Source organism: Elephas maximus, chromosome 21, assembly GCF_024166365.1.
Source record: "Elephas maximus indicus isolate mEleMax1 chromosome 21, mEleMax1 primary haplotype, whole genome shotgun sequence".
Lineage (NCBI taxonomy): Eukaryota > Metazoa > Chordata > Mammalia > Proboscidea > Elephantidae > Elephas > Elephas maximus.
Window position 1 is genome coordinate 38372514 of NC_064839.1, and position 13977 is coordinate 38386490.

General features: G+C 45.7%; 2 protein-coding genes across 4 annotated transcripts in view; one reads left to right on the forward strand and one right to left on the reverse strand.

Moving 5' to 3' along the window:
- Positions 1–11432, forward strand: part of PMFBP1 (polyamine modulated factor 1 binding protein 1) — a 27639-nt gene extending 16207 nt beyond the window's left edge. The window contains exons 11-17 of the mRNA XM_049864758.1: positions 2915–3079; positions 3655–3822; positions 4303–4467; positions 5333–5439; positions 5968–6042; positions 8906–9147; positions 11347–11432. Coding sequence (XP_049720715.1) covers positions 2915–3079; positions 3655–3822; positions 4303–4467; positions 5333–5439; positions 5968–6042; positions 8906–9147; positions 11347–11432 — 1008 coding nt within the window. The remainder of the gene's footprint in view (positions 1–2914; positions 3080–3654; positions 3823–4302; positions 4468–5332; positions 5440–5967; positions 6043–8905; positions 9148–11346) is intronic.
- The window catches only part of DHX38 (DEAH-box helicase 38), a 24692-nt gene continuing 19775 nt past the window's right edge, over positions 9061–13977 (reverse strand). For all 3 annotated transcript variants that reach the window (XM_049864774.1, XM_049864775.1, XM_049864773.1), the window contains exon 27: positions 9061–13966. In XM_049864774.1, the coding sequence (XP_049720731.1) occupies positions 13882–13966 (85 nt within the window). In that variant the 3' untranslated portion in view covers positions 9061–13881. The remainder of the gene's footprint in view (positions 13967–13977) is intronic.

Consider the following 13977-nt stretch of genomic DNA (forward strand, 5'->3'; position numbering starts at 1 on the left):
GAAGGAGAGATGGTTATTTTTCATTACACAAAGGATGACAGAGGGAATGGATGTGACCTACGCTAGGCACTGTGCTTAAATTCAGTTATCATTTATCGACTGTCTACTGAAGTCCTTTACATGCCTACCATGCACTTTACTCCCAACAAGATATACATTACTGTGTCAACCCCCATTTACAGATGAAGGAATGGCCAAGGCCCAAAGTCACTAATTAGTGATGGGATAAACCAATATCCGAGCTTGGATCATCTGGCTGTAACGCTTGTCCTCTTTCCCCTTCATCATGAATGACAATACTTTCCTCAGCTGAATACAAGTAATTTTTCTGGGCAAGAAATAAATATAGCAGCTTGGTAGATGGTCTCTGGATTACAAATAAGAGAACAAGCAACTCTGATTCTTTTGTAATGTAAAAAAAAAAAAAAAGGATCCTAAAATGGTGCGATTATACTAAGGAGCCCTGGTGGTGCAATGGTTAAGCACTCAGCTGCTAACCAAAAAGTTGGCGGTTTGAATCCACCAGCAGTTCTGCAGGAGAGAAAGATCTGGAGATCTGGTCCCATGAAGATTACAGCCTAGGGTTCTAGGGGCAGTTCTACTCTGTCATATGAGGTCACTGTGAATCCAAAGCAACTTGACCACACATAACAGCAACATACTAACCCGAGGCCGGGAGAAGGACAGCGCAGCCCAGTAGACTGGGAGAGTTCTGTATCTGAGTTCTCCAGTACAGTAGCCACTAGCCACATGTGAGTGCTTGGAATGTGGCTTAATATGACTAAAGAACTAAATTGTATAATTTTAATTAATATTAACTAATTTTATTTAAATGTAACTGCTTGTGGCTAGTGGCTACCATATTAGACAGCACAAGTCTAAGGAACTGGTATTTCTGTAGTTTCGTTCTCCAGAAATATAAATTTCTCCATTACCGTGATGCAGAGTTGAGGCCCGAGTCCCTCAGATCTTCCCTGAATATAAGGAATACTTTAAAGTATTTATTATGGGTCACATTTGCCAGAAAATGTATAGCCATGTAAAAGTAGAAATAAAAGCATTAATTTCAGAATTCCATTGATGGGATTTCCTCAAAGGGATGGGGGAAATCATTGGTAAGTCTTTACATTTTTAAACTATAAGTGACTAGTGTGTGCAAACGTACTGGGAGAAAGGAGTAGGTGTGGAAGTGAGGAGACCACTTAGGAGGCTACTGCAGTCCACAGTAGAGTGGTATCAGTGAAGACAGAAGTAAGCAAATTCAGGATGTACACTGGCGTAGAATTGACCAGGATAGCTGATAGAATGGATGTGAGAATAAGAGCAATCAGGAATGGCTTAGTAGAATCACCTATAAAACCATCTAGGCCTAATGACTTTGGCTGATGAGGGAGTAGATCTTTTATTAGAATTTTTATTAGAACTCCTGATTCTGTGGTTTATATAAGTTTACATATATATTTTAGGTATATTTCTCTCTAAACTAAATTAGAATAAATTTAGAGAAATTTAGAATAAAGCTTCCATTTTAGCTTCTGACATTATGATTTTCTTCACCACCGTTCTTTTTGGTATCCTGCCTCCACGGTGACATTTCTCAGTTCAGCCACCACTTATCAAGAACTTAGTAAATTCTGGTTTCTCCAATGACTCCCTAGTTAATACCACATTTTTCAGCAATCCCCAGAAAAGATGCACTTCTATTCCTATAACCCAGCCACACCCAGTGCCGTCAAGACCAAATTGTTTCAACTTTAGAAACAGTTTTACTCTGAGAGCATGGAAAATGTCAGGTCAGAAGCCCAATCTAACATTTTTCATCTCACTAATTCCTGGGGTCAAAGAAACTCAAACGCCCATCTAAAAAAGTAATAAACTTCAAGCACTGAGAACTTACTGGGAAAAAAGCAATAAACCCCCAGCCCCGAAAAGCGTTTGTGTGTGTGGCCACATGAGGACGCAGGTGTGCTAGAATACCAAAGAACAGAAGTCTAAGGTCTCCCTCCTGCTTCCAGATTTAGAAATAGACTCTCTCCTGTACTGAAGTATACAAGATAACTAGTTACTCAGCATATTCATGATAATAACTCAGTTATATAGTGACTTACACCTTACAAAGCCCTTTTTACATACATAATCTCATTTGATCATTACAAAAACTCTGTGAAGGAGTTGAAATTATCCCAGTTTACAGATGAGGAAATTGAGGCTCAGAGAAATTAGGTAAATGATAGAACTAGGATCTCAACCCAGATCCTCTGACTCCACATCTCAATTCCCTTGTAACTGTACAAGGAATCCTTATTACTTAGCGTAAGGCAAAGACTTAAGTTTTTTAATAGACTTAAATTCCAAAAATATGTTTTTAATTCAAAGCTAACATAGTCATTTCATCCCTAACTCCAAACATTGCTCAGTGCAATGTTCCATTCAATCTGAAAAAGTCATTCAGCATTTACTGAGCACCTGTTATGTACCATGCCCTGAGTTACAGGTGGTGGGAATACAGCGATGAACAAAATGCATGTGGTCCCTGCCTTCCTCCTGCATCAAGTCTAGCAAATTGTTAGGAACTAAGTGAAGCATAAAACACACAAATGAAATGTTGTATCACATCTCCTGACCTAGAATTGGATTCTGGATATTTATGAAAGGCTGCAGAGTCCAGTATTCCTTGTATTTGGGGATATGCTAACTAGAAGTGGGGAGGTGGGGGAGGGATACAGAAGTACCTGGAAATGGCAGCTCTCCTTTGACAACAAACAGTAAGGTGAAAATGTGGGGGTTATAACTGACTGTTCTGAAGGTTAGTGCAGAGAGAACAGAGCCCAGGTCTTGTCCAATTGCTATAAATACAGAGATGCCTCCAAGGTGATAAGCTGGTGCTGTGACCGTGATGTTTTCCTCCCTAAAGATAGCCCAGCAGAAGGAGGCCACGAAGAATCTGCAGGCCCAGCTGGACAAGGCTGTGCAGAAAGAGAAGCACTGTCTCCAGAGCATGGTCAGTAAAGAGGCCTATGAGGAGTTATCCCGGAAGGCAGCCACCTGCCAAGAGGACCTGACTCAAGCCCTGGAGAAGGTGGGGCCACATTTTCTGACCTCCAGGCTGTTCTGCAGAGAAATGTCACAGTAGTGTCAGAGGGCGGGAAGCGTGTCCTGTCCAGCTGGCTTTCCCCAGGGCTGTCTCAAATCTACAAACTCTTGCATGAACTACGGATTTCAGTCCAGGGAAAGCGTGCTTCCTCTTCACGAGCCTTTGGGGTGGGAGAGGGAAGATGGAGGCCAAATCTAACAAGTCTTTCTGCTCATGGGTAACCTGAGGCAAGATACTCCTGAAGCCTGGATTGTCAGGGAATTCATGCCCATCCCTGCGCTCCAGATTACCTACCTGGCTAATCAATCCCTAGGACTGAAAAGATTGTGTGTGCGTGTGTGTGTATGTGTAGGTAAGGGGGCAATGATATGGTATAGGGATGTGAAATAGACCAACCACTGTCACTTCCTACCCCGCTCTGGGACACTAGGCAAGGGGTCTGTCTGTACTGCCCTGAGTAGAGGACGATGGAGGGACTGGAAACGTCTCCTTTAAGGACTCAACAGATAGGGCCAAAGGGCTCTGGCCACCACTCTCATGCTCTTTGTCTTTACTGGAAGCTCAATCAAGCAGCCGCAGAGACAAAAGATCTGCACCGAAGCTTGATGCAGACCCAAGAGAGGAAAACTCACCTGGAAGATGAAATCACTGCTTATGAGGAAAGGATGAAAAAGCTCAATATGGAATTAAAAAAACTCCAGGGCTTCCACCAGCAGAGTGAGCTAGAGGTGAGGCCCTTCCTAGCCAGTCCAAAAGGTTGCCTCTTGCACCAACTATTTACCACCAAACCATTCCCTTTGGCTAATGGGCTCTCTCCATCCTCTTACGTGGTTGGGCAAAGGCAGCAAAGATCACAGGGTAGGGGTGCCCTCTGCTGGTCACTAGAAATAAAATACGCCCTAAAGATTCTCCCCGGTGGCACAGTAGTTAGGCGCTCAGCTGCTAACCAAAAGGTCAGTGGTACAAACCCACCAGCCACTCCACGCAAGAAAGATGTGCCAGTCTGCTTCCATAGCCTTGCTGTAGCCTTGGAAACTCTACTCTGCCCTATAGGGTCACTAAGAGTCAGAAACAACAACAGCAATGGGTTTGATTTTTTTGGAAAGATTCTCCCAAGGTCAAGAAGGAACCTCCAACCTTCCCATGAGCCCTCTTGGGTCCAGGGTGGCAAGGCGGACGCTCCCGCCTCACTTTGCATCCCTGAGCAGGTGCACGTCTTCGACAAGAAGCTGGAGGAGATGACTAGCCAGGTGCTGCAGTGGCAGAGGCAGCACAAGAATGACCTCAAGATGCTGGCAGCCAAAGAGGAGCAGCTCATGGGATTCCAGGCGGAAATGGCCGCTCTGAAAGAGAAACTCCTTGAGGACGAGAAGGTATGGGCGCTCCTCAGCTTCTGTGGCTTCCTCCAGCCCTTCTGACACATCGACCATCCGGATGTCCAACAGCTCTGGGTGGGGGTGGTGGTGGGGGTGAGGGTGTCTGGGAGCAGCGAAGGGACACCCCAACCCCACTGTATTCAGCACAAAGCAGGGCCTGGGTACTCTGGGCCACAGCAGCTGTCTCAACACAACAATCTTCCTGTTGCTTTGTTGGTAGAGAGACATCCCACAGAGCAAATGCCCAGGTCCAGAGAAGAAACTGGTGCCGCCTCCCTGCCAGGTACATGAGCCTCCCCTGACTTAGAAAATTCACTGGTCACTCCCCTCCAGAGTCCTCCCGACACTTTCAGCAGCCATGGAACTGGCAGTAAAATCTGCTAAGAGACCACCTGGGCATGCCTCCATCACCAGCTCTCCAAGCAGTGAGGTTCAGAGCAGGAGGCCACAGGACATCTTGTGGTGGCCACAGGGCCTTTGTGCAAATGAAAAAAAGGCATCAAGATATTTTTCGTCCATCTGTTGGAAAATTGGCTTAACATGCTGCTTTTTTAGAACTAGCCACTTTAATGCCTTTGGCCTGAAAGTCATTATTGTAAATGTACGAATCTACTGTGTCTCTGATATAAATGGTGCCTCTTTAGGGGTCACCTTCGTGTGGGATGTAACTGCAAGAGCTTTGGGTGGTGGTCCTGGGGTGGCAACTCCAGCTCTGGCCTAGGGGATGGACAGCAGAGTTGATTTTTCTCCTCCAAGCAGGAGAGAAGAGGCCTGATGGGGAGTAGGAGGGTGATGGGCCTGTGCCTCCACTCCCTTACCAGCTCTTTTTCTGCTTGCACCAAACCCCTGTTGCGTGCCTCAGGAAGTCCTTAGATCCACCCAGCGCTCTATGCCCAAAGAAGACTGTAGACTCCACCGAGAAAATGATCAGATTATGACCAACATGGAGCAATGGGCTAAAGAGCAGAAGTAAGTATAAGGAAAAAAGGAAGGTCCCACACCCTGAGCTCAGCTAGAGAACCACGTATGTGCCAGAGAAGTGTCACTCACACACACACAGCACATGCGTACACCCTACCCTCCAAGGAAATTGACCCAGTCTCAGCCCACACCCAAGGGTTTGGAATAAGAAGAGGGGCTTGACTCTTTGAGTGGTTTCAAAAACCCTGCTGACTTTGAAATGCACCAGTCCCCAAGATGGAAGGGATGCTTAGCTATAAGTCACACTTCCTCTTCTCAACCTGCAATCCAGCTCACTGCCTGGATGCCTTAAAAGCACCTGGAGATCAACTTGATTTTGCATAGGAGTTAAGTACAGAGTCCTATCAATTGCTGGGTTCTAAGAAGGCTCTATCTAGGCCTGGGGGCAGGGTGATGAGTGGGGGTCTAGACCTAGCAGAAAGCTGTTGAGACCATCCAGTACCCCATTCAACCAACTTGTGCTCTTGCTCACAGGAGGCTAGGGAACTGGCTGCTCTTTTGTGGATTTTCTTACAGGATCGCCAATGAGAAACTAGGAAGCAAGCTCCGTGAACAGGTCAAATATATCGCCAAACTGACTGGTGAGAAGGAGTAAGTCATCCCACACCACCCTGGCTGCTTCTTGGGACCTAAGAGGAAGGTTCAGCAAGGATCCAGGGCTGGCTTTGTTGTTGGATATGTGGTTCAGCAAGGATAGGTCTGTTACTTTGGGAAGGCTACCCAGTCCTGATTCTACATCCAACTATGTGACATTGGGCAAGTCACTTTACCTCTTTGGGCCTTAGTTCCTCACCAACAATATGGAGAGTGTTTAATAGTCTCTGTGCCCCTTACCACTTTCACCTGCTGTGATTCTCAGAGATCAAGAATGCTACAAAGGGACCAGGCACTAAAAGGCAGACTACATTAGTGAGGGTACGGATAAGCTGCTATAACAAAGGGATCCCCAAATGAAGGTACACAGAACTTTCTCTCTTCGTGGAACAGTCTGAGGTGAGCAGTCTGAGTTGATGGAGTTCCTCTGTTCCATGGGAACATTCAGGAACCTAGATTCCTTCTACTCGATGCTTCACTCTTTTGCCTATAGTCTTGCTTCAACTGCATAGTCAAAGCTGGCTCAGCTGGGAGTGAAGTATGGGGATGAGAGATGGAAGTCTGAGGATAGTGGTAAAGGCAAGAATTTAAAATTAAGGTTTTAGAAGTGGTATACTAACGAGCTCTAGGGAAATACTTCCCACTTTTGTCAGAGCACACTTAGAAAATGGCCACATTTGTATGGCACACTGGAATGGTCTGGAATGGGGTTGCTCACCTATAGGCTGCCCCAACGACTGAGGACATAAGTATCTCAACACACCTGTAACCTATTCACAGCACCCAGTTGGAAAACTCTGTTCTAGACCTTCACCTTAAGAGGGGTGACTGGGTTATGGTGGAAGACAAGATCGCTGGAAGTGAGGAGGTCAAGGAATTGAGAGGTCAGGATATAAGGTGGACTGTTGAAGGCCCTGAGGATGCTAACACAAGTGGCACCAGACAGAGTGGCAGAGCCAGGGAATGAGAACAATGCTGGGACCCTACCTACAGGCCCATTGGTACCTGGAGTGGCTGTCATATGAGGGACTACAGGGTAACAGGTATTTTCAAAGCCAGTCAGGTTTGTTGAGAGCAAGAGGTAAAAAATATGCCCAGAGAAGAAGCTGAGGATGAAGTCTTTATGTGATTTACTCTAGAAAAGTCCATGAAATTTTTCACTAGAAACATTTTCTGAAAGAGTTGAACCAGAATTAAGTCTTTTTCTACTGTCGTGTCTTCTTTCTCAGTCCCATGTGATATGTCAGAATCTTAATATAACAGAGAACGCTAGACTTTTTTTAGTGTGCCAAGTTCTAGAAAGTCTGTTTCACACTCATTCTTGAGTTTGCTTGAACCTCTGTCAAAGAAAACCATCTTTTATAATAACAATGATAGCTCAACTAGTATTTATTGTTCTGCTAGGCGGAAACCCTCGTGGCATAGTGGTTAAGAGCTAGGCTGCTAACCAAAAGGTTGGCAGTTTGAATCCACTAGGTGCTCCTTGGAAACCACATGGGGCAGTTCTACTCTGTCCTATAGGGTCACTAGGAGTCAGAATCGACTGCACGGCAACAGGTACAGTACAGGTAGGCACTGTTCTAAGTGCTTTACATGTATTAATTTATTGAATCCTCATCAGAGCTCATGAGTTCAATAAAGTTATGATCTCCATTTACAGAGGAGAACAGAAAGAAACTGAAAGCTAAAAAACTACTCCTGGTCTCATAACTAGTATGTGGCACAGCCAGAATTCCAACCTGAGAATTCTGGGTTGGAATTCTGGCTTCAGAGCCCATTATCATCCACCGTGCTCTAAACTCTAGTTTGGGTGGAATATGACTATTGATACTAATTTACTGAGCTACGGGAAATGTGCTAAATTATCTTCCCTCTCTCCTACAATGCAACCTCTGTGCCTTCATCCATGAAATGAGGATAAGCAATTTGCCCAAGCTCCCAACAGAGCTGGGATGTCCTGTGCTCCCAACCCTTCAGCACAGGGAAGCGGAGAGAACATGGACTTTGGCATCAGAACTGGGTGAAAGTGTTTCCGAGGCAAGGCCGTGAGCTGCCAAGGACACATCAGAATCGCAGTTCATAATGGCCTTCTGGCTCTTCCAGTCAAATTTATATCATTTGTATAACTGGATCCTTATATTAACCCAAGCAGGTAGGTCAGGCTTGACTGTCCCCATCTAACAGATAAGAAAACAGGCACAAAGTTGACAGAGTCAGAAGTTCTACTTCTGGGTCTACCCAGACCCCAGGCCCGGGCTTCTTCCACTGGTCACACACAGGCAACCATTTCCACAGAACTTGTGTGAGGGCCTATGTTTGTTTCCTAGGGCTGCCGTAACAAAATAACACAAACTGAGTGGTTTATGAGAACAGAAATTTATTGTCTCACAGTTCTTGAGGCTAGTAGTCCAAATTCCGGGTATCAGCAGGGCCATGTTGTCTCCAGAGGCTCTAGGGGAAGATCCTTCCTTCTCTCTCCCAGCTTCTGGTAGTCCTATGCATTCTCTGGCATGAAGATACATCTTCGCATGGCTGTCTTTCCTCTGTCTGTCTCTCTGTGTCTTTTCTCTTTCCTCGGGACACCGCTTAGATTGGACCCACCCTACTCCAGCAGAACCTCCTGTTAACTGATAACCTCTTCAAAGACCCTATTTCCAAACAAGGCCACCTTCACAGGCACCAGGATTTAGGACTTCAACATATCTTTGGGTGATACCATTCAATCCATAACAGGGCTCCAGTTCTGAAAGGAATTGGGCACCCATGATCCTTTTTCCTGTGACACCTTTGTCTTTTCAGCAGAGAAGCAAGAAGATAAAGCAGACCAAACACTCACCTGCCCTTCCCTCTCTTCCCACAGCCATCTCCACAATGTGATGGTGCATCTGCAGCAGGAAAACAAGAAGCTGAAGAGCGAGATAGAGGAGAAGAAACTGAATGTAGGGCAACCAAAATTATACAGCAAACCCTTTGGCTTCCTGAGCAAAATGGAGCCCTTACAAAGGGAGAGGAAAGTGTGCGGGGCAATGGGCTGGAGGGGGATGCCCCAGGACTTGGGCCAAAGAATGGACAACAAATTAGTGGGGATGCCCCACTGCTCAGGTAGGTCCCCCACTTGTCTTTCTCTACTGTCAATGTCTTCTTTCTTAGTCTCCTGTGTCAAAAAATAACAAGAGCATGACATTATCTTTAAAAAGATCACTGGATTGAGAATTCAAATAGGGAAAAGAAAGCAGATCTTGCATGACCTCAAGTCATATGTTTAGTTCCTCTGGGCTTCAAAGATAATGACTTATGCAGAGTGAGGAGATGGATTAAGATACATTCTGATTTGAGAACCTTGAATGATACTCAAGCGCCTAAACCTCAGGCCTACCCCCAGCCCCAGCCCCAGTCCCTTTTGGGGAGTGTGGGGACAAGAGGAAACAGGCAGAACAGACATCTTCTTCCTGTTATGTGTTCTGGGAACCATGCGAGAGCACCTTGCTCCCCAATAGCCAGGGCGCACAGCTATCTTTCCTGCCATTTGTAAACTCCGTATTACCCCAGGGGAAAGAAGTTATCCCACAACAGAGTTGCCTGGTCAAGAGGCCAGTCCTTGAGGAATCACCATAAATCTCCCCTCAAATCAAAACTTTCACTTCCTCCCTGTTCCCTCAGGTTCCTCATTTTGCTAGAACCGTCGCCTTGCCCTAAGCATCATTTCCACGCATGTTTTTCCAGAGGACAAGCGAGTTCCCATCTCTCTCTTTACCTGGATCAGCTCTTAACAGAAATATATCAGGGTCCCTGCCTACTTCACAAGATGCTAACACTTTATTGAGATTTGTCCACTTCCTGCAGTGGAGTGAGCCTTGGAACCATACTATCATCTCCAGGTCCAAAATCTAAAATAAAAACATGAGCACAGCAGTCTCAGTGAGCTCCTGGTACCTTGCCCCTCAAGCACTCAGCAACGTGTTCATCCCTATTTTCTCTAGATTCTAAAGGATACAGGTCCCTTTTACTCACATAGAGCAGCTGTAACTCCCTATATTACAAGCTTCTTAATTATCTGGATGTGTCTCTAAACCAACAAGAGATGATTAGCAACTTTTTTCTTTCCATCTCTGTCTGGAATTTTTTAAATTATAAAAACCCCAAGAATGAAGGTAATCCTGAGACCCAAACGAAAGAAAGAGAAATAAGTGATGCATTTTCCAAATGGGAGATAGAGAGACAGCCATCTGCATTCTCCCTGACCACCATATTTCATTCCTCCTTTTACAGTTTTTTCCCCTGCCAGCTCAGTGCAAGTAAAATTCCATTATAACAAACTCCAAGTACAGCTAAACTATTTTAGAGTAGGATTTTGTTAAACTGAGTACATATCTAGAATTTATATGTCTTGTCTGTAGGAAACTGAGAGAAATACATAGTAGGGTAAAGAAAGCAAAGAATTTGCATTTCTGAAAAGGTAGGGGGAGTGGAAGAAAAAACAGCACTGGTTGTCAATGATTCTTAAATAGTTTTACCTCCTACCCTAGCCAAATAAGAACCAAAAAAATTCACTGCTAATAGTGACATGCTATGTAGGAAGCCCCTGACAGGACAGAAGGGCAAGTTCTTCACAAGCGTAGTATAAGGAAGAAGTGACTGGTGTCTCTGGTAGTTTTGTTGTGATGGCTGTTGCCTGTTTATGCTGTTTTGGCTAAGTTCCCCCCTTTGGTTTAGAATAAGGGTAATTTTCTAGAAAAACCAAATACTGAAGAATCTGATTCTAATGAAATGGCTTCCTAATTCCAGTTAGTGGCCCATTTAGTCAAACAAAAGTTCTACCTGTACAGTCTACTAAGAAGAGATATTCTCTCTGTAATTTATAAAATTTTTCCCATATGTTGGTCCAAGTGGCAATATCTGGACACTCGAATGCTATGCATTTTTACAGCGTTGTCTTGTGGGGTGATGACACCAGAGCAAAGCAGGTAGGAAGTTACGGGAGAGCAATGGGGCAGCAAAGCCAGAAAAACATCTATGTCACCCAGCCTCTAGTTTGCAAGAGATAGGAAGAAAGGCAGGGAAACTAAGTGTTGCCTGCTCATAATCCTTTAAGAAATAACCAAAGAAGAAGAATTCCCAAAAAGTAGTTTGAACAGTTTATATTGAAACGAAATGGCTATGAGATGGGACTTAGCCAAATGCTTCAACCACCCAGTGGGAGGATGTTGCTCAGATTCCGGGAACTGCTGCCAGCAGAACCCTCTTCGTGGCAGATCTTCTTTTACAAACCCTGAGTATAATTCTTCTCCCCCTGAATTCAAGGAATCCAGAGCAAACAGCAGGCACACCCAGCCCACCTTGCTAAAGTTCCTTCTTCCTCCCTCCCTGAGAAGAGGGTCGCTCCCTGAACCATCATTTTGCCACATGTGAACATGCCTTTTGAGCTTTCTCTGTGCAAGCCCAAACTGAGGAGAAAGCTTCCTGCTGTGACACGAGCCTGTCAAGCAAGCTCTGGGGTCCCCAGAACGAGCTCCCTCTCTCAACTTCAGATACTTCTAGTGTCTAAAATATCCTGTTCCCATCAACGAGGCACTAAAGGATAAATGCGAGTGAACCGAGAGCAAAACTCCCCAAGCCCCACAAAGGGTTATCTCCTGGACAGTGTCCAATTCAACACACTGTTTCCTCACACTGGGAAGTCTGAAAGCATCAAACCAAACTTGGGAGTCCACTTGGGGGGTCCAGGGTCTAGTGAGAAGCCACAGGACTATCATCATAGAAACGCTTTTGCCCTTCTAGAAAAAGAACTGGTTATCATCTTAAAAAAAGACAGTAAGATTCAGAGTATTAAAGCTAGAAGGAAATTTAGGATGAGCTGAATGGAAAGGGTATGTAATTAAAAGGAAAACATTGGAAGCACAGGTCCAGACAAAATCTTAGGCAGAAACCCCAATATCAACTAAGATTCCGGTACAGCTGCTGGGCTGAGTGAGCCTCCTTGCTCATCTTGTAGCACCTGTGTGTCAAGTGTGTCCCTCACCAGGTGTTCCTAGCTTTTAAATTGCAAGGTTGGACTGGACCATAACCTTTCTGGCTTCATCTTTTTTTTTTATCTAAGGGACTTGAAGGTGAGTTTGTGACCAAGGTCACATCTTGTTAGTAAGAAAGGCGTTAACTGCAATTTGAATCTTCTTCCTATTCTGTTGCATCCCAAGCCTAAGTCTGTGAGCAGCTCACAAACCCAGCCACTTCCTCCCTGCCAAGCAGGCAGATACTTTCTCCTCACCCTTCAACCTGATGCCAAGATAAGGCTTCCCAGCCACGCAGCTGGAAGCCCTCTCTTCACTCTACCCACTGCTGTCAAGTCAATTCCAACTCATAATTACCCTACAGGACAGGGCAGAACTGCCCCACAGAGTTTCCAAGGCTGTAAATCTTTACAGAAGCAGACTGCCACATCTTTCTCCCGCAGAGTGGATGGTGAGTTCAAAGCACTCACCTTTCAGCTAGCAGCTGAGCACTTAACCACTGTACTACCAGGGCTCCTCTCTCTTCACTCCAGAGCCCTAAAAAGACTGTTTTCACCTGCATTTCCAATAAAGGAGGTCAGAAGGAAAAGGAATGGAAGCACAGTAGAGGTGGTAGCTGGTGCTGGCAAAGTTTGGCTTCTAAACTCATCCACAAAACTGAATTATATTTTGCCTTAGGTTGAGAATTTAACACATGAAAATTCAAATTCCAGCAACAGTGTAAAAAGGACTGGAACCAGCAGTCAGCAAAGGGAGCCAGGTACCACGGAGCTCACTTTGAGCCCTGGTCTGGTATGAAAGTGCCTCTGACCCCCAATTCTGTAGGTGACTTGGCCCCAACCAGCATACCTGGTAGAAGCCCAACTATAGGGAATCACAGAGTAAGAATAATGGCTGGCACAAAAGGGCCAAATACCAAAAAAGCTACCTCAACAGACTTAAAAAGGCTGCTTAACAAGAGAAAAGCCTAGTGATGCCAGAATATAGACTTACCTTTTACATGAAAATCAGTAAGCAACACGGCCCTTATACCTGCAAAGCGTACCAAGTTCTACCATCCTGAACTAAAAGAGTGAGCCTCTTTAAAGCAGCCACTGCACCCTGGGAAAGGCCAGACAGCCAGCTCCTGCTCACCTCCCTCTACTACCTGGCCTCAACAGCGGCCCTGCCATCACCCACCAGCCTTGAGGGACAGCTGGGCACCCCCGGCTAGGCCTGCCCAGTGCTTTGTGCCCCAGGCCACTTTCAGGTCTCCCTCCCTGTCCACCTGTGTCCCACCCTCCCAAAGCCTCCTCTGGGAGGCACTACCTAAAGAACTAGGGCAGAACTAAGGCTCTAGGAAGATCCATCAAAGCAAAGTCAGGTCGGAGGTTCTGCCCTTCCTCTCCTGGCAGTGAGGGGAAAAGAAACAGGCAGAAGTGCATAACATTTTACAAACAATAAATTTATCTCCAAATCCTGAATTATAACCAAATTACAATTCCCTCTAGGTCTGTTTTACTGCTTTACACAAGGATTAAAAAAGGCATGGTCACACCAGACACTTAGACACCAAGCATCCCAGAGGCTGCTTACTTGGAGAAGATAGGTCTGGCCACCTCTCGCTCTGGCAGCTTCTCAGCTACTCTGCTGGGCCAGACAGCAGCCTCGGCCCCTTCCAAGTGCCTGCACTGAGGAACTCCTTTTTCCTCGGCAGCAGACCCCAAGGGCCACGAGTGGACGTATACAGAGGAAAGTATACAGATGAGGGGGCTTTGTCCGGAGGTTCACACCATCCAGCCAGAGGGCTCAGGGCAATACCTGGCTCCCATCCTCTTCCAGAGACAGCTCAGAGCCCAAAGCGGGCTGGGGTGCGGCGAGGGGTCATGGGTTCCCCTTGCTCTTTCCGACCTGGAGTATAGATCTTTGTAGACCTAGTGACACA